Raw genomic sequence first — 19,245 nt, 5'->3', positions numbered from 1 at the left:
TCCTCCCACAATCCCCAGCCCCAAAGCCAGCTGATTGGCTGAGCAGGCCCGGCCCTGCGGGAGGCGCGGCTGGGGAAAAACTGCAGGCAGCAGCGCGGCGCTGCTCTCCGAGCCCCTGAACCCCCGCCAGGCTCCTCCTGTGCGGGCTGCCACGTGACAAGTCTGTGCTGGCCACATAGCCCCATAGGACGGCGGTCACCGGTACGGAGCGGGGGAGGGGCGGGATGGGTGCGCGGGGAAGCTGGTCCGCGCTGGGGATGTGGGAGGAGGGCTGGCAGGAAAGAAGCAAGAAGACACCCCTGTAGGAAAAGCAACAAGGCCGGGGCCGAAAGGCTCTAAGTTCCCCTCTTCCCCGAGCCTGCCCTTGCTCCAAAGTTTTCCTTCATTCCTAAACATTTCGGACACAAATAGAAACAAACGTCACAAATAGCAAAAACGACTTTTTTTTTTTTTTTTTTTTTTTTAATTGCGGTAGCTTGTGGGTGCCCGGGTCGTATGCAGAAGAATGGCAGGGTTGTCAGCTCTGGGGGCCATTACTGTGATCCTCTGGCTGTACCCAAGGGACAGCCTGGGTGCCAGGGGCAGGTGTTTACTGGGCTGGCACAGGCTGGGGGGTCTCCTGCACACTCTCAGCAGGACCCTCCAACCCGTTCTGCTCTGCCCCTGGCTCTGGGTGCTCCAGAGCCTGCCGGGTGTCAGCCTGCCACAGTTGCACCAGGTCCGTGGGGGTCTTTCCTGCCTGGGGGAACCAAGAGGAGATGCCATCACTGTTCAGAAGTTTGTACCAGAAGGCGCCTTCATCTGAACCAGGGCTTCCAACTGGACGCACTTGGCCGTGTCTAGAGGTGGCTTTGGTTGTCACCATCAGGGGAGCGGAAACTACTGGCATATGGTGCACAGAGGTCAGGGATGCTGCTTTAAAAGGCTCCAGTACACAGGACAGTCCCCACAACAAGGAATTATCCAGCCCCACTTACCAATAATGTTGTGGTTGAGAAGCCCTCATCTACTTCCTCCCCACATCGTCCTGACTTTCCCATTATCCCCTTAGCCTTTCTTGAGGCAGGGGGACCTTCCCATTCCCCCCTCTTTTGCTATTGCACTGGGCCCCAAAGAAGAGCTTGGGCTAGGGGATATAGGACCCTTGGAGAACTCCAGGCCCGCCAGGCCAACACAATGTGCTAGCAGTGGTTGTGCCAACCAAGTGCTTAGTTAGGTTCCTTCTAGCTCTGTCTCTCCATGATTCTGGCCTCCCTGGGCCTGGACATTAGGACTTCCTTGCATCTTCTGGGAGGGGGCTTTGGGAAGTCCTCTTACTGCCCCTCCTGGCCGTTTCTCTGCACTTGCACTCTAGACAGAGACAAGCATAAGAGCGAGTTGGGAAGGTGGGTGGTCCCCAAATCTCCAGGGGCCCAAAGAGACCTTCCACTGTGAGGGTGCTCCAAGGGCAGGCTGAGTCTTGCTTGGCTCTGTATTTCCTCCAGGTTCTTGGCACAGAGCCTGGGGGAGTCGTGCACACTGATTACTGAATCTGGGAAGGAATGAACTTACCAGGTTCTTGGTCATCATGTCAGCCCCATGCAGAAGCAGCAATTTGATGATTTTGTAGCGGTTGAGCCTCACAGCATCGTGCAGGGCACTGTCCCCTTCCTAGAGCCAGTGTGATACTCAGTATGGCCCATGGGGGCGTGTGGGAGCCCTCAGGCTGCCTGCACCCCCTTGGGGTGGCTGAGCAGAAGGGAAGCTGGACACTCACTCTGTCTTTGGCATTGATGTCCATGCCCAGGGACAGAAAGTGCTGCACAATCTCCACCTGCCCCGTCCGGACTGCCACATGCAGGGGGGTACTCAGCAGCTGGGTGGGGAGGAAACAGGAACTGCTAGCTGAAGGAGCCTGGACTGTGGTGCCTCCGGAAGGGAGGCTGTCCTAATTCCAGCCTCGTCCCTTCCCTGAGTCGTAGTGTCAAGGCCTGAGCCCTGGAGGGGCTGGGAATGCTACAGTTTCCACCATCTTATCCAGTGGTTTAACTCCGAAGTATTTCATGCCGCCTTCTCTGGGAAGCCTTCTATGGTTCCTCTCTCATCCAGCTGTGAGCAACTGCTTACTCCTCTGCCCTTCTTTTAATAATTATAATAGATGTGGTATACCTGGGTGGCTCAGTCGGTAGAGCATGCAACTCCTAATCTTGGGGTTGTAGGTTTGAGCCCAATGTTGAGTACAGAGATTACTTTAAAAAAATCTTAGGGTCACCTGGGTGGCTCAGCGGGTTGAGCATCTGACTCTTGATTTCAGCTCAGGTCATGATCTCGCGGTTTGTGGGATGGAGCCCTGTGTTGGGCTCTGTCCTGATGGTGTGGAGTCTGCTTGGGAATCTCTCTCTCCCTCTCTCTCTCTGCCCCTTCCTGGCTCTCTCTCTCAAAATAAATAAACTTAAAAAAAAAAAAGACGCTCCAAATTGTTAAAAAAAATAAATAATTATACTAGATGCCATTTACTGAAGGATGACCATGTATTAGGCATGGCAGAAGCTTACAAAACATCAGCCTTATGATGAATAAATAATTTACATACACTTTCACATCTAATTATATAATAATTCTGTAAAACATTTGACAGATAATAACATAGGCTCAGAGGCTGTCTTGAACCTATCTGTCACTTGTTCAAGGATATACACAAAGGAATGAATAAACAGAAAAATGGTGGGTGAACAGATGAATAAATGAATGGATGGATGGACAGATAAATAAAGGATGATAAAGAATTGCATGGATGAACACATCCTGCATCTTTTGAGTGATCCCAAAGCCCCCCGATAGTGGATTTCTTCTCTTCTCTCCTGCCCTTCTGCTCCCATCCCCAGATGGTGGTCCCCAAGGACCTACAGTTGATGGCAAGGACCCCTCCCTGGGCTCTGCAGCCACTCTAGAAACCAGACTAGCTCACTACCCTCCTGCCCTACTGGGCTTTTCTGTTCTCTGCTTCTTGCCCTCCCCCTCCAGCTACCCTAATATCTGTGAGCATTATTGCCCCACCTTATCTCTTATGTTGGTGTTTCCTCCTCGGCTTTGCAGGAGTTTTACCACCTCCAAGTGGCCCCCACGGCAGGCCCAATGCATGGCCGTGCAGTCCAGCTAGAAGGGAAAGATGGGGCTTTAGGGAAGAAAGGAGCCTAGGGGAAAGGACCCCAGCCAAGAGGGTGGGAGGAATCGAGGGAAAGAGGGCAGGGAAGGGGCTGGGGCATGCCTATGCCTGGGCTATGGACCAAGCAGAGCAGGAGAACCCTCAGGTCCATGCCAAATTAACGAAGGGTGGCCCCAGGTCATACAATCTGCTAGAGATGAGGCCTGGCCCCTGAGGAAGCATGAGTGTCTTCCAGGTTGGCACAGGTTTACAGGAAGAGGGGGTCTGTTGGTGCTGGGCCTACCTCCTACCTCCCGCCCAATACCAGCTCTATAGCTCACCCGATCCTGGAAGTCCACAGTAGCCCCACTCTCCAGAAGCTTCTCCAGGATCTCCATGTGGCCTTCCAGGGAAGCTCGATGCAATGCTGTCCGGCGGAACTGTCCCCAGAGAGACTGTCAGGGCCTGATCTCTGGCCCCAGGCTAAGACCCAGGACTTAACCCAGTTTGATTCTGACCCCTATGCTCGGTCTCCCTATCTTCCATGCTCTGCCAGCTCTTTTATGTTCTATCTAGACCAGCTGTGGAGCCCTCTAATGCCCTGGGAACTCTGACCTTCTCCATGTGCCCTCTCCCAAGCATGTCACGCTGGGCCTTGGCACAGGCTGTTCCCTCTGCCAGGAATGCCTATTTTGCCCTCACTTCCTGTGAGTGCTTGATGAATTCTTGCTACTCCTTCAAGAGGCAAGGCAACTCAAGTGCCATCATCTTGAAACCTCTGGGCCAGAGCTGTGCCTTGGGTGACCCAGAGAACCTTCCATGGTGAGAGGGTGTTGAAAGGCAAGCCAAGCCTTACTAGACTCTGCTTTTCCTCAGTGCCTAGCCCAGGGCCAGAATGAGCAGGTGCACACAAATGACTGATCCAAAGAAGGAACGAGTTTCAGCATTTTGCTTTGATCTTTTGAAACACTCAAGCCATGGGGCATATCTTTCCATAGTCTAAAGATCTGGCTATACACCAGTCTCCCTCCACCCTCAACCCTGGTCTTCCCTTTTTTGCACACCCCCCTCCCCCCGCCCCAGCGCCTGGTACAGTGCTCAGGGACAGGAGGTGCTTGGATAGACCGAGAGGATTCAGATTCCAGAGTCTAAAGAATGGAAAGGCCATGCAGTCTAAGCCCACAATGATACAGGCTGAAGGGAGTGACCATAAATTTGCTTAATCCTGGGATATGAGTGTGAAAGAGCACCGTACCAAGTGTGAAAGAGGCAGTTTTCAGGGAAAACAAAACGAAGTGTGATGGATGATGGAAATGTTTTGAAAACTGTTGTGATGATTGCACGACATGGTGGATGTAATTAATGCCACTGACTTGTGCACTTAAAATGGCTAAAATGGGGGCGCTTGGGTGACTCAGTCAGTTAAGCGTCTGACTTTGGCTCAGGTCATGATCTCACATCTCGTGAGTTCAAGCCCCGTGTCGGGCTCTGTGCTGACAGCTCCGAGTCTGTAGCCTGCTTCAGATTCTGTGTCTCCCTCTCTCCCTCTGCCCTTCCCCCGTGCATGCTCTGTCTCTCTCTCTCAAAAATAAACATTAAAAAAAATTAAAATGGCCATTTCATGCTATATGTATTCCACCACAATAAAATAAAAATAATTTTTAAAGGGAAGCATATTATATAATGCAACACAAAAATAATATCATTTCCTAGTATGTGCTTTATAGTTTTTTCCTTCATTCAGTAATGTCTTATTAAGGCATTAATATTCTGTTTGATCCCCATGACATGCTCTGAGGGAAATAGGCCATTTTACAGAGAAGGAAACTTAGGCATGGAGAGGTAATGAACCTAGCAATGGTCTCATAGCTAAGGTCCCGTACAGATGGGATTTGAGCCTCAAATTCTTCGTTTTGTCTTTTTAAATTTAACTCTATTCCTCTTTCTTCCCTAAAGGACCACCTGACATTTGTTTCCTTGGAGGTGGTTCAACTTGAAAAGGGCCTAAAGATTTAGATAAGTTCCCGCACGGGCAAGAGGACATCCCAAATCTTCTAAAGACCCCTTCCTAAAGGACACCCAATGCCTGTTCTCAAACAGGTCCACAAGTGGGAGGGGTGGGGTGGCAACTCTGAAAGGGAGGCAGGCACAGGCGCAGGTAGGAATATCACCTGATCACAGGTGTCCGGGGAACCCCCGTCGGCCAGGAATTTCTCAATGACCTTCATTTTCCCCTCCACTGCCGCTTTCAGGAATGTCTCCTCGTCCACAGGTCCTGTCTGGAAGGCATGAATCTAGTCATGGAGGGCTGCTCTGTAGTGATCAGAGGCCCCCTGCCCACCCCCACCCCGCCCCTGACAACACAGGTGTTTCCCCCGTCCCAGGACCCTTACGATCTCCTCAGGCTCTGGAGGTGGCTCCTGGGGGGCAGTCAGTGCTTCCCGCTTTTTTTGCTTGCGTTTTTTCCGCAGCTCGATGAGGTTCTGGATCCCACCCACATCGATGATCTCCCGCCGAAGGTCTAGTGATGTCTTGCGCACACGCTCTTGACCCTGCATGGAGGGGGGTTCATCAACCCCCATGCTGGGGGCTTGGGGACCCTGAGCTAAGCTGGGGGAGGAGGATAAGGGAGAGCTTCTCAAGGGAGAAAGAATCCAGGACTAGAAGAAGCAGATGAGACAGGGACACAGATGGCTCAGATCAGGGGACAAGGGGAGACTTGAGGGGACTGCGTAAGAGCTACCAGCTTCAAGGCTTCACGTAGGTGAAGGGTAGGATGAGGGAATCTCAGAGGCAATCCTTAGCCCAGGCCTTCCGAGTGGAGTATGAATCCTCAGCTTTCCTTCCATGCAGTTTCATTTGTGTGTGTGTGTGTGTGTGTGTGTGTGTGTGTGTGTGTGTGTGTGATGATAAAAGTAATACATGATTAATATTAAGAAGAAATACAGAAACATAAGAGGTATGAAGAGAAAACCCTTCTCTCCCAGAGGTAAATTCTAGTATGGCTCGGTTGATGTCCTTCAGACAAGCATCCTATGGGATCATCCTCCACAATAGTGCTTGGGAAACTGTTTTTCTCTTACGAGCACGGAGATCTCTCCAATCCGCACACACAGTCTCCCTGAGCCCCTTAACACCTGCATGGTGCCTGCGGTAGGGCCACTCAATAACTTGGGGCTTCCAAAATAAATTCCCTGGGATCTTGTACACATGCAGATTCTGACTCACCAGGTCTGGGGTGGGGCTAAGATTCTTCATTGCTAACACGCTCCCAGGGGTGCTGAGATGCTGGTTCTCATACCACACTAGGAGCAGCAAAGCCCTAACTGCCTGTCCTGTCCCCTAAGCACAGAGGTTGGGTTCTCCTGACACTTACCTTAACCTTTTGTAAGGCCAGACTCGGAGCCCCGTGGTGCTTCTCATCCTCCAACACCAGCATGTCCATGGGCAGCTTCTGCTGGGCCGTTCCTAGGAGTTTCTGGTGAGCCAAGGAGAGGACATGCTCCAGGACCTGCCCTCAGCAGGCCAGGGAGGCAGGGAGCCTCTCTCCCAACCCACTCCAAGGGCGCCCTACGGACCTCCTCCTGTGTGACCCCAGATCCCTTCCATGCCCCACTCCTGACTGGAGAGCCGCAGGCCAGAGCAGGGCTCCCCATAATTCCCCAACCCAACCCTGACCCCAACCTCAGCTCAAACACCTGTCTACTGATGGTTGTGGGTCCTCAGCAAAACAAGTTTAAGGGTTACTGGAATGAGTTTTCATGAAATTAAATATATTCACTTTTTAAAGCACTGAGATGATGGTGATTTTACTTTGCTGGCATTAAAAATTCACTTTGGGGGTGCCTGGGTGGCTCAGTTGATTGAGAGTCTGACTTTAGCTCAGGTGGTGATCTCATGGTCCTTGAGTTCAAGCCCCACCTGGGGCTCTCTGCTGCCAGCACAGAGCCTGCTTCGGATCCTCTGTACCCGGCTCCGTCTGCCCCTCCCCCACAGACGCTCGCTCTCTCTCTCTTAAAAATAAACATTAAAAAATTAAAATTTTCACATTGATGAAATAATTGTGGTAAGAGTTGATAGTTATTTTTTAAATAGATTCACATACCAATAAAAAATTTTGGCAACTCTCTGTTAGATACCAACTTTTTTTTTTTTTTTTTCTTTCCTCAGATTTTACCACTTCATGATATCCTGGAGCTGGAAACCTGCTGTTCTCAGGGAGTCTGAGGGATGGGAGTTACACCTTCACTTTTCACTAGCTTTCACTTTAAAGGGACTCTTAGCATTAACCTTATTCTCATTGTAATTATAGGGGTGAAACTCCTGCCAAGTCTCCTCACCATTTGTATCTTTGACTTGCCTGGACCACTTCCTCATGGCCTCCTCCTGTTTTCAAGGAAACCACTTTTTGTGAAGTGCTGTACTGCTATCTCTGAAGGCCTGTGTGCCGGGAACATTCGCCCAGGTTGGAGGATGCTGAGTCCAGATGGGGAGGAATGGCCACCCTCACAGAGCTCTCAGCTGCCTTTTGCATTTGCCACTGAGCTCCGGTATTGTACTCCTCAAGAGCGGTTTTGGGCGCCGATTTCCCAGGTCTTCACTGGGGAGGTCCTGGTGCCCCCTGGCTTCTCCTTTCCGCGTTGGCTTTACATAGTTTGAGGTGTCCCGGTGCCGGCCTCACCTGAAACACTGCATCTTCTTCCAGGAACGAGGGATGACCTCGGGCTGCGGCTACTACTGGTGGGGTCTGGCCGGGTCCCACCGTCAAGAGGGTGGGCTTGGGTCTGAATCATCTTGGTAACCCTAGCCCCTGTGACAGGGCCTAGCATATAGCAGGTAGTCGGTGAATGTTTGGAGGATAAATGAATGAATAAGCGAATGGATGATGACAGGTGGGCTCAGCAACTCTGTCCACCCCGAAGTCCTCAGTGATGACCTGACCTGATATGTTCCCCACAACAGAGCCCTAGCCGCGGCCTCCCGGGCTCTCCTTCCCCTCCCACACCAAGAAAGGGGTGCAGACTGCACAGAGGCTCCCCTCTGAGGACCTTGCTGGGCTGGGGCCTGGCGGGAACAACAACGGACTCCCATGCTCACCCTTGCCTTACCCAGACTCTACAGTCCCTTGTTTCAGATGTCTTTGTGGGCTGACATACAGTAAGTGCTCAATAAATGTTTATTGAATTGGATGCTGGTTGGTGAAATACAACAGAACAAAGTCCTACCTTACTTCATAGATGGTTTTACAGATCAAATGAAAGAAAGCCTGGACAGTGCTCAGCATGGTGCCTGGCACGTAGGAGGCACTTGGTGGGAAGGCGGGCTCTTTGGGTGCCCAGTGTCCTGACAGCCTGCTGCTATATTTGTTGGGTGAATGAATGGACGAAGGCTGCTCCGTGTCCCCTTGCTGAAGGTCTCTGTGTCCAGCGGCAGCCCTCCAGAAATGGCATGACTCACCTGCCTGGCGCCGGGGGAGAAGTGGCATTCCTGGAGATCCAGGGGTGCCCCAGCCAGGAGTTGGCAGCGGGTTTAGCCCAAGCCCTTCCCCCACAAACTTGCCACCCTTGCCCCTCGTCTCATCTCTTCTTCCAGCAGAGTCCTGGTCCTTCCCTCTTCCTCACCCCCCTTCGGTCGCTCCTGTTTTGAACCATGCCTACCTCCGAACTGATTGGTCTCCTCCCTCCCATTCCTGTTAGGGCCAGTCTTTTCCCTCCAACATGTCCTTCTCAGGCTGTCAGAGCTGCCTTCCTAAAATAGGTCAGATGGTGCCACTTGCCCTCCCTCAGCAACACTTAGTGGCTCCCCACTGCCCAAAGAATAAATATCTTTCCCAGGGCCCCCTCTGGTTTGTGCCCAGCCTTAACCCCTTCCTACTACCAGACTTTCTCAGGACAGTCCCACTGTCACTCACCTGAGCTTCAGTGCCTGTCTTTTCCTAAGCCTGAATTTCCTCCCCTCCTGATCTCTGCTCATGAGCCTTGAAGGCCCCACTCAAATGCCATCCTGCCCCTAAGAGTTCTTGAGCACCCATGGTCAGAACGACTCACCCACCCTTTGTGCTCTTTCACTTCTGACTGAACACCCCTATTTCGCCGTGTCTACACTCTGCCTGTTTCTTTTTTTTTTTTAAGTAGGCTCCCTGCCTAGCGTGGAGCTCAACATGGGGCTTGAACTCACACCCCTGAAATCAAGACCCGAGCTGGGATCAAGTCGGACACCTAAGCAACATGACCCACTCAGGCGCCCTAACTGCCTGTTTCTTAGTGGACTGTGGGCCTGATGGATGTTGGCTAAAACGAATGTGGGCTTGGTAAGGAGGCAGGGGCTGGCCTCACTGATTCTCTTATTCCTCCCAGCACCTGGCACTTGGCAGAGCACTCTTAAGTCGAGAATTAGTTTAAATAGAATGAAGAGGAGACAAGCCTGCACCCTCCTCCCTGCCCCCCCCCCCCAACTTCTTTATCCCAGAGAAAATGGAATTGCCCAGAGCCACATGCTCCACAGGCCTCCCCAGGTGGGGCTGGTACTCCTGGGAAAACCCGTGCTTCCTTTCCCAGCACCCTTCCTCGCTCTGCTCCCAGTCTCTATTCTGTAGGGACCAAACGCTGGAGTCTCTCCCATCCCAGCCTCCCACCCAGCAGCTGTGGGAGATCTCCGGGCCCCACACTCCCACATTCCCAGACAGCATCTCAGCTGTCCCGCTCTGTGCAGCCCGGACCACCTCCTCGAGGCCTAGGTGTGTGGCAGGGTCTCGGGAACCCCGCATGGCTCGCCCACCCTGCGGTCTCTCAGTTCTTGGGGTTGAAGCCTCAGTCACCCACGGCTAGCAACCTCCTCCACCAGGAGCCCACTGAGGCTGGAGTGGAGCCATTGGGTCGCTGGGGACACCTGCCCTCCTTCCCACTACAGATGTGGTGGCCCTTGACAGTACAGCTGGATCTCCTTAGAACCCCTTGGGTCCCCACACCTGTGCCCGTACCTCATTCTCCTCCTCCTGTGCCAGCCGCTCCTCGATAAGCGCTGTGGCCCTCTTCACCGCCTCAGAGCCCTCCTCAGAGCCCTCCATGGTGCCGTCTATAACCAGCCTCTGCAAGCCACAGGGCCTCAGGGGCTTTATAAGCCAGGGTACCCACCCCCACCCCGCTGGGCGCCTTTGCCATGAGCTCACCGGCCCAATTCTCCACCTGCCTCCCCCACCTGTCACCTTCACCCCGGGCAGCCCCAGGGAGCTGGGGGAGGCAGGGACAGTTTGCCCACCCCCCCCCACCCCCTTGCCTATTAGAGCCGAAGGGCCCAGCACCCCAAGAGCGGGGCTGCAGGAAGGAGCCTGCCCAGCCTCTGTCCTAAGTGCTTGGGTAGAGCTGAGCCTTAGCCAGGACAGCTGGGAGGCACAAAGAACCCGCTGGCTTGCCCCTAACCTTGATGGCAGTGCCACCTGCTGGATGCCTGGAAACTGCCCAGCCAGTACCAGTGAGGGCAACTGAAAGCCAAAGGTGCGGACCCAATACAGGCCTGTGTCCCCAGCTGTCCCGGGAACAGGCCCTGCTTGCCCTGGGGTGAGGCAAACTCTGTTATGTCTGGGCTGGAGTGTCAAGGCGATGGGCAGGAGTGAGAGCAGATGCCTCCCGCTTCGCCTGCAGCTCAAGCAGGCCTTTGCCTCTTTGGGGCCCCACAGCGCCCCCTAGCGAGACATCTGTACGTGGCTGCATGTCCATTAGCTTCGGACAAACCTTGACCCATCTGTCTGTCTCAGGAGGCCTCTGTAAAACTGAAAAAGTCTTGCTTCAAGAGGGGTTTCAGGAAGCCACCCGAAAAGGGCCAGAGTACAGTGCCAAGCCCAGTTGACGAGGACACCATTTCCTCCCAGTTTCATCAGGCCACCCTGACCGAAGTCCAGCCATGCTCGCTGAAAAGGAAAACTGTCAGTGGAGAAAAAGCAGACCTGAACTTGCTCAGCTCCATACCTAGAACTGTGGGAGTGAGCCCCGGGTCGTCCTGACCCAGGATTAACCTGCCAGTGAGCCACAGACGCCACAGGTTCTGTAACGCTCAAGCGGCCTGCCCTTAGCTAAGCCACCTGATCAAAGGTCCCCCTCCGACTAGACGCACACTTTTCCTGAAGGAAGGACAGGCACTGGCTGCTTTTCCTCTCTGGTTCCCTTGCTGGCAAGCTGACACATGCTCATAACCTAAATTGGTCAGAGATTTTTCTTTTCCATTGCCGAGGGCGCAGTGCAGCAGCCCTAGGATTTTCGCACACACCTCAGTCCTGGGGGGCTGGCCGAGGCGCTCGGGCGGGCAGCCAGCACCCTCCCGTGTGTCACGGGAGCAGACCCGAGGATTACTAACGCCACCTTCCTGAGATGCTGCCTCTGTTTCCAAAGCACTTTCACATCCATTATCCCCTTTTATCCTCCCAGCAACTGAAGAAGAGGCGAGGCAGGCGGCATCATCTCTACTTTAAAGATAAGCAGAGTGGGCTCGGCAGTGAAGTGGTTTTTCCCAAGGACCCGTGTGAACACAGGGCCTGGAACACTAGTGATTCGAGGCTCCTGCAGTCTCTGCTGTGGACAGAGCAGCCGGGGTTCTTACACCCAGCTGCTCCCACACCAGAACTGGCTCCGGGGCTCCACGGAGCTGCCAGACAACCGGAGTCAAAGCTAGGCAAGAGAGAAGGAAGGAGCAAAAGGCTTTATTGATAAATATGCAGATATGTCTGTACACAGGGACCTGTTATGGGCCATGACCAGGCTGCAGACCCCCCACCGCTTGGGTTACAGCCGGGAGATGGCCCTGTGCAGACCCCTGCCACGACAGCACAGCCTTCCGGCCACCAGCCTGCCCCATCTCTGCCAATTGTGCCGGGGGGCAGGGAGAGGCAGAGGCCGGCCTCGGGCTCCCTGCCCCTGGGGCTCACAAGCCATCCCCTCCCCTCCAGGGGATTGGCACCGGGCCCAGGGCAGAGTCAGGGAGAGGGGGCAGGGGAAGGGGACAGCAGCTGCTTCAGACCCTGAGCAGAAAACCGGAGTGAGCACAGCCGGCAGCACCAGACGACAGATCTGGGCTCCAGGCGCCTCCGGGCTGGCCCTTGTGGCTCGAACCTGCTGCGGGAGAGAGGCAGGGTGGAACACCCCAGTTTGCCCTTCCTCTGACAAGGTTGGCAAAGCCTGTGTGAGGCAGCACTGCTTCCTGGGTGTGGGGCGCTGGTGGCCCACGGTGCCCCTGGGAGGCAGGGTCCCTTCACGGCTTGCCCAGCAGCCATCCGGCGGGAGGCGCCCTTGAGGAAAGTAACAGCACTTGGAGGCAGCAGCAGGGTGGGGGGACCTGGTGCCCAGCCGGGAGGCCTCTCAGCCCCGCGGAGGCCTCCTCGGCCTCTCCTCCCAGGGTCCGTGGGCTCATCAGTCCTGGGGTGGTGGGGGCTGGTTGATGATGACCTGGATGACAAAATCTTTCTGGATCTTGGTTTCCTGGAGTCGCGTGCGGTCTGTGAGCAGCTTCCCCGAGAAGAACCACCGCTGCCAGGACGGCTCGATGCCCTCCTGGGTGTGCAGTTGCCTCTTGAGCTGCCCCACCGTGTCGGGCAGGCTGGCGCTGAGCCTCACGTCCTTGCCTGTGGAGAGGCGCACCTTTAATGGGAACTCGCGGCGCACGCTGGGCGTGGGCTCGGGGGGCTCCAGACTCTCCTCCTCAGTGTGCTCCAGCAGCAGGTTCACAGGTGGCGACAGGCAGTAGATGGGCAGCTGGTAGCGATTGCCCAGCTCGTCGTAGCATTCACAGAGGGTGCCTGTGGGAAAAGCAGGGCAATCAGAGTCTGCTGGGGAACCCCAAAATTCCTATGTCGAAGCCCTAACCCCCAATGCTACTGTATTTGAGGATGGGAGCCTATCTGGGAGTAATTAAGGCTGAACGAAGTCATACAGTGGCGCACTGATCCAACAGGATTAGTAGCTTTATAAGAGACACTCAGGCATGCTCTCTCCCCACCACGTGAGGACATAGCAAGCAGATGGCCATCTACAAGCCAAGAAGAAGGCCCTCACCAAAACTCACATCAACTGGCACCTAGATCTTGGGCTTCCTGGCCTCCAGAACGGTGAGACATAAATTTCTGCTGTTTAATAAGCTATCCAACCTGTGGTATTCTGTGGTAGCAGCCCGAGCAAACTAGTACACCTGTCATGGCCACCCCACAGTCCCCGAACCCTCCCCTACAGCCAAGTGTCCCTTGGACATACAGATGGGAGGAGTTCAAGGTACACTCGGGAAGATGTGGGCTGGCCTTCGGGCTCTACCAGGTGCTAGCTTGTTCAATTCTGGCAAACTGCATCACTTTCCATGTTCTCATTCAACAACTCTCCCCTGAGTATGTGCTGAGTGCCGGGGTTACAAGGGGGAATGAAAAAGCACAGGTCTGCTCTTCATGGCTTATACCTTGGTGGGCCCCAGTTTCCTTCCTGGACTATGTATTGCACGTAGTAATATATTTACCGTGCCTTGAGCACCTAATGAGTGCTGGGACTGGACTAAAGGATGTTCCGTGTATCTCTCTGAGTCCTAACAACCATTCTATTAGGTGGGTATCCCCCTTCATAGTTATAAGTTCCTGAGACTTTAAATTTGAGAAGCTCCCTTCTCAGGAGCACACTAGTAGAAACAGAGACATTTGTTAAAACCCACGTCTGTGACTCTAGAGTTCCACTGGTACCCTCTACTTTACATGGCTCCATAAGACTGTTAGGAACTTAAATGAGATAATACAGTAGAAGCTTCTCACTCAGTACCGAGCACGTAATAATGCCCAACACAGAAGGTTAGTACCTCAGATGTTCTGCGATCCCGAAGTCCCTGAGCAACTCTAGCTTGCTCCCATCACACTGCTTTGAGGTTTGTTGGTGCCTTTCTACCTCTTCATTAGACAAACAGGGACCGTGTCTCATTTTTCCTTGCGTCCCCACTCCTGGCCCATGCTCAGTAAGGGGTGCCTGAATGGACAAGCAAATAGCCACCCCGGCCACCTGGAAGCTCGGAGAAAAACTCCCGATGTGTGGCTGGCCACCGGCTCTCCTCCACCCTGAGCAGCCTGGTGGCCCCCACTCCAGCGGGGATAAAGCCCAGCCCTGCTCGCTCACCATGAGGCAGGGTGATGCTGGCTCCGTCCAGGATGGCCTGAGCCAGCTCATGGTCATTGGCCTCGGCTGCATAGGCGGCGGCCTTGAGGGCGTCCCAGATCTCCTTGCGGCCCTCGAAGGCAGGTGCTGTGTCCCAGAACTCGTCCCGTTTGCTCCGCAGCTGCCCGTCGGTCATGGGGTAGTCACTCTTCCACTTCAGCCGCTCTTTCTTCAGGGGCTCGTTGCGCCCTGGGCAGGACAGAAGGGACAGGCTGAGCACCTCCAAAGCCAGGCTGCGGCCAGCCCTCTCACCCACCCCTCACCCGTCAGCAATCTCCCAACCCTCCCCAGCAGTGGCTCCTGAGTACCAGGGCCGTTTCCCACCATCAGGGAAGACTCTCGAAACTGCACACGCCCAACCTGGGGATGTAAACTATTTTTGTCAGCAGAACATATAGTGCCTGCTATTGTTGTTTTCAGTAACTGTACCCTTTGATTACAAAGGAGTACATGTTTGGAATTTTAAAAAATCTGTAAAGAATGTTGATGTGTGATAATAAAAACTGCTCTCATTTATGGAGCCAGTTTGTGCCAGATCACAGGGCAGGCCCTTTAGTCCCACTGTTCATCTGATCCTCAAAACCCAGCAGAGGGGGAAAAGACCCAGAGAGCCTATCGTCTGCCTGAGGCCACACAAATACCGATTTAACACAAAACTTTCATTTTTTTTTAAATTTATTTTTTTAATTTTTTGGAGAGAGAGAGCACACGTGTGTGTGCACACAAATAGGGAGGGGGAGGGGAGAGGGAGAGAGAGAGAGAATCCCACACAGGCTCCATGGAGCCTTACGTGGGGCTCTATCCCACAACCGTGAGATCAGGACCTGAGCTGAAATTAAGAGTCGGACACTTAACCGACTGAGTCACCCAGGCGGCCAACACAAGGCTTTCTGATTGCCGAGGCCACCCTCTCACTGCCGTCTGTACCCTGCTGCCGCTGGGGAAAAAAATTACTCAAGACTTCCACTATTCAGAAATAACCACTGTGGACACCTAAACGTATTTCCTTTTCCCCATTTTTCTCAACACAGTTGCGTGCATATTATTAAATTTCGTTTTTATATTTGTTGTTACGCAAAGGACCTAACAGTTGTTTATGCCAATATACATTACACTTAAATACTGTCAAAATATACTCCCATGATTAAAAATGATAAACTTCAATGTCTTGTTATTAATGTTCTAGCATACAGTTACAAAAAGCGTATTTTTTTTTTTTTTAAAAACCATAACCAACCAACCAAAAATCCCCCTGCAGCATCTGAAGAAGAAAACAATTCTGTTAAGTGTCATTTTTCTTGTTACCTAGCCCCAAGTGACTTCCAAGACAAGTCAAGACTGTGGGCAGAACCATCTCTCAGAGGCTTTGGGAGGCTCAGTCATCTCAAAGCTGAAGGCAGAATAATCCACAGGAAGAAGGTCTCAATCACTCAGCTCCCTTGATAAAACTCAGATCCTACAGGCGAGGCACAGAACCAGAGCTGGGGTCTGCCCCCAGGCCACCCCCTCGGGCTGGGGCAGGAGAGGGCTCCTCAGGGGGAAGACCATGCCATCCACTCCCTACCAATTGTGTGAAAGAACCCCATGCGAGCACTGTATTTATATATATTATCCTGGTTCAGCTTCACAATAGCCTTAGGCGCTAGGTGTTCATAGCTATTTCACAGATGATGGGACAGGCAGAGAGATCAAATGACTTGCCTGAGGTCACACAGTAAGTGACAGAGTGAGGATTCCACCTCAGGTCAGACTGAATCCACAAACGGCCCTCCTGCGGGTTTGCCGGCTACCAGCTACCAGCACGGACAGAAAACTCTGAAAGCCAGACATTTACTTTAAAGTGCTCCTGGGTTAGCAGAAGGAAACGCAAATCCTTTGTGGGAAAACAACTTTAAGCCAGACCTCAAAGAATTCCCAGGATAAAGGTCCAAGGAAAATAAATGACAAGGTCATAGTTGTATTTTTTGTGTCATTTTTAAAACTCACAACATACAAGACAACAAGGCAATATTAGCCTTGTTAGCACAAACAGTAGATGGAAGAATCAGACGGACAAAGATTTCAGATATGGGATTTATCAGACACAGACTATGAAATACCAAGTTTAAGAATAAGTGAGTCTTGAGGCGCATGGGTGACTCAGCTGGTTAAGCGTCTGACTCTTGATTTCGGCTTAGGTCATGATCTCACAGTTCCAAGAGTTCGAGCCCTGCTTCAGGCTCTACATTGACCGCAGGGAACCTGCTTGGGATTCTGCCTCTCTCTCCACCTGCCCCCCACCCCGACCCTGTCCCCCAACTCATGCTCCCCGTCTCTCTCAAAATAAATAAAAAAAAATAAGTGAGTCTTAAAAATATGAACAGGGAAAAAGAGATTATAAAGAATGACCAAGAGGAAATTAAAAGAACCATACAGGACTTCTAGAACTGAAAAACATAATACTTGAAATTTACATGGTCTAACATTTATTTTCAAATATTAAAAAAATTTTTTTTAAGGTCCACTTATTTTTGAGAGAGAAATAGAGCATGAGTGAGGGAAGGGCAGAGAGAGAGGGAGACACAGAATCCAATGCAGGCTCCAGGCTCCGAGCTGTCAGCACAGGGCTGGGTGCTGGGCTTGAACTCACGGACTGTGAGATCATGACCTGAGCCAAAGTCAGATACTTAACTGACTGAGCCACACACACGCCCCCATGGTCTAATATTTTAAATCAGAATTTCCAGAAGGATACAACAGGAAGAATGGGGATGAAACAATATTCAAAGAGATCATAAAAATGTCCATTTTCCTCTAAACTGGAGGAAATTCCTAACTGGGAATTCCTAACTGGGAGGGGTTCCCCCACCACCACCACCACCACCACCACCCCCCCCCCCGCCCCAAAGGAACTTGGCAAGCTGATTCTAAAGTTTATATAGAAAAACAAAGCCACCGCTAGAGTAGACTGAGGTGAGAACCTGCACTACCATTACCAACACTAATTATAAAACTATAGTGGGTGCAGGACTGGAACAGGGACAGACAAATGGGCCAACAGGATAGAACAGAGAGCCCAGAAATAGACCCAGGCATATACAGAAACATGATTAAAATGAGAAGGAACATTGCAGATGGGGTGTGTGTGTAAGATGGATGTGAAATAAATCTATATATTGCTTTCTGCTCCTGGTTTCTGATAATATTTGGTCTTTCACCTGGCTCCTAATATACAGCTCCAAAACCTTTATAATGTCCTGAGTGATAGGAATGTCTGATATAGAGCTCCTAAATCCCTTAGAATTTCCTGGGTAATACAAGTGTCTTTTGTTCTAATGAGGCAGCTCTTGGTAAGCTCCATGAAAAGCTTGGAACTTGAAGCCCTGCTTCCACATTCTCCGGTGAGGGGAGAGGGGCTATAAATTGAGTTAATAATTGGCCACACCTGTGATGAAGCCTCCACAAAACCCCCAAAAGTATGGGGTTTAGAGAGCTTCCAGACTGGTAAACACACCCATGTGCTGGAGGCATGGTAGACCCCAAGTCTGGAACAAAAGTTCCTATGCTCAGGACATTTCCTGACCTCCCCTCATGTATCTCTATCTGTTTATTCAGTTGTATCCTTTAAAATGTCCTTTGTAATAAATCAGCAGTACTAAGTAAACTGTTTTCCTGGGTTCTGTGAGCCACTCTAGCAAATTCTTGAACACAGGGAGAGGGTCATGGGAACCTCTGATTTGCAGTCAAGTTGGGCATAAGTTGTGGGTAACCTGGGGACCCACTACTTACTGAAGCTGGGGGCAGTCTTGTGGGATTGATCTCTCATCCTGTGAGGTCTGCACCAACTCTGGGTAGTGTCACAATTGAATAGAACAGTAGGACGTGAGTTGGTGTCCACAGAGAACTGGAGAATTTCTTGGTGGGGGAAAAAAACCCACAAAACTGGCATCAGAAGTACTCTACGTGAGTAGAGGAGAAACGCAGGTGATTTTTCTTTACAATGAACTACTGATAGACGGTGTTAGGACTACAGGTTCTCCATACAGGAAACCATGAGACAGAATCCCTACCTCACACCAGCCACAGACATCAAAACCGGATCAATCAGAGACTTAAGTGTGAAAGAGAAAGGAGGCACTGGAGAGACAGGTTACAGTTTTGTCCAAACATTATTTGTGGAAGTTTGGCCCAGAATTGTTTTAACCTGGATCAAAGAAATAGCTCTGCTTCATGATTTCTGACCCTTTCTCTCTCTAGTCCTTTAGCAAGAACTTTGATCAACCAGGATTCACAGTCATGCAGTGACACCCTGGGGTGTGGGACCTCTGGGGTGTGGGACTTCTGACCCTCTACTTGGTGACAGGATTGTCTTTTAAACTTCTTGAGCCAATTTTTACAATTTTCCTATCTCCTTCCTCTTTGCCAGATGTCACTCCTTACTGGTCTCCATCTACCTGTGGCTCCTATGGGTCCAGGTGAGGTCCAGCTAATGAGCTCCTAATCTGCCAAGGGTTGAGAAAGCTTTTCAGTACTTTCAAAATCGAGAGCATCTGGTTCTAAGAAAGAGGCTTCCTAAAGAAGAAAGTGACTAGGCTCCAGGACATCTGTTGTTCCTGCTCAGATGCCCTTCTCCCCCTCCCCGCCCCCCCCATCAAATGGTCAGGTTTTGGCTCTTTTCCGGACAACTGAGTTTGCTGGACTGGTGATACCAGGACACCTGAAGTATTACCGTGTACACATGCCTCTCACTGTCTCCTTAAAATAAAAATAGCCCCATGCGTCCCCTTTTAAAGTCGTCACCTGAGGGATGCTTTGCTCACATACCTGGCTTTCAGAGTCCCCTCCCCTGCACACAGGCAGCAGAATGCTTTCCAACTATCACAGACCCACCCGCAGATGGACACGACGCAAGTGCGCATCTGCAACTGTTAATAGCACCTGCAGTCATCTGGGCTGCAACGATTTAAAAATTCC

At 51.9% G+C, this 19,245-nt stretch overlaps 2 protein-coding genes across 3 annotated transcripts in view; both read right to left on the bottom strand.

The window, feature by feature from the left end:
• Positions 1–440: 440 nt before the first annotated feature.
• On the bottom strand, positions 441–10,360 carry ANKRD2 (ankyrin repeat domain 2). The gene is given in 10 exon segments (XM_042908653.1): positions 441–739; positions 1,552–1,650; positions 1,757–1,855; positions 3,037–3,135; positions 3,466–3,564; positions 5,296–5,403; positions 5,518–5,676; positions 6,501–6,602; positions 10,104–10,205; positions 10,207–10,360. Coding segments are annotated over 10 exon segments (1,095 nt in total). The 5' UTR covers positions 10,285–10,360; the 3' UTR covers positions 441–589.
• Positions 10,361–11,800: 1,440 nt separating this feature from the next.
• The window catches only part of UBTD1 (ubiquitin domain containing 1), a 52,362-nt gene continuing 44,917 nt past the window's right edge, over positions 11,801–19,245 (bottom strand). Inside the window, exons 1-3 of one of the 2 annotated variants that reach the window (XM_042908654.1) lie at positions 18,061–18,201; positions 14,254–14,481; positions 11,801–12,908 (exon numbers count right to left, since the gene is read on the bottom strand). In XM_042908654.1, the coding sequence (XP_042764588.1) occupies positions 12,523–12,908; positions 14,254–14,481; positions 18,061–18,097 (651 nt within the window). In that variant the 5' untranslated portion in view covers positions 18,098–18,201 and the 3' untranslated portion in view covers positions 11,801–12,522. Of the gene's footprint in view, positions 12,909–14,253; positions 14,482–18,060; positions 18,202–19,245 lie in introns of those variants that run through there. The other variant, XM_042908655.1, reaches the window with a different exon arrangement.

Source organism: Panthera leo, chromosome D2 (assembly GCF_018350215.1).
Source record: "Panthera leo isolate Ple1 chromosome D2, P.leo_Ple1_pat1.1, whole genome shotgun sequence".
Taxonomy (NCBI): Eukaryota; Metazoa; Chordata; class Mammalia; order Carnivora; family Felidae; genus Panthera; species Panthera leo.
This window is presented reverse-complemented; position numbering and strand designations above follow the sequence as displayed.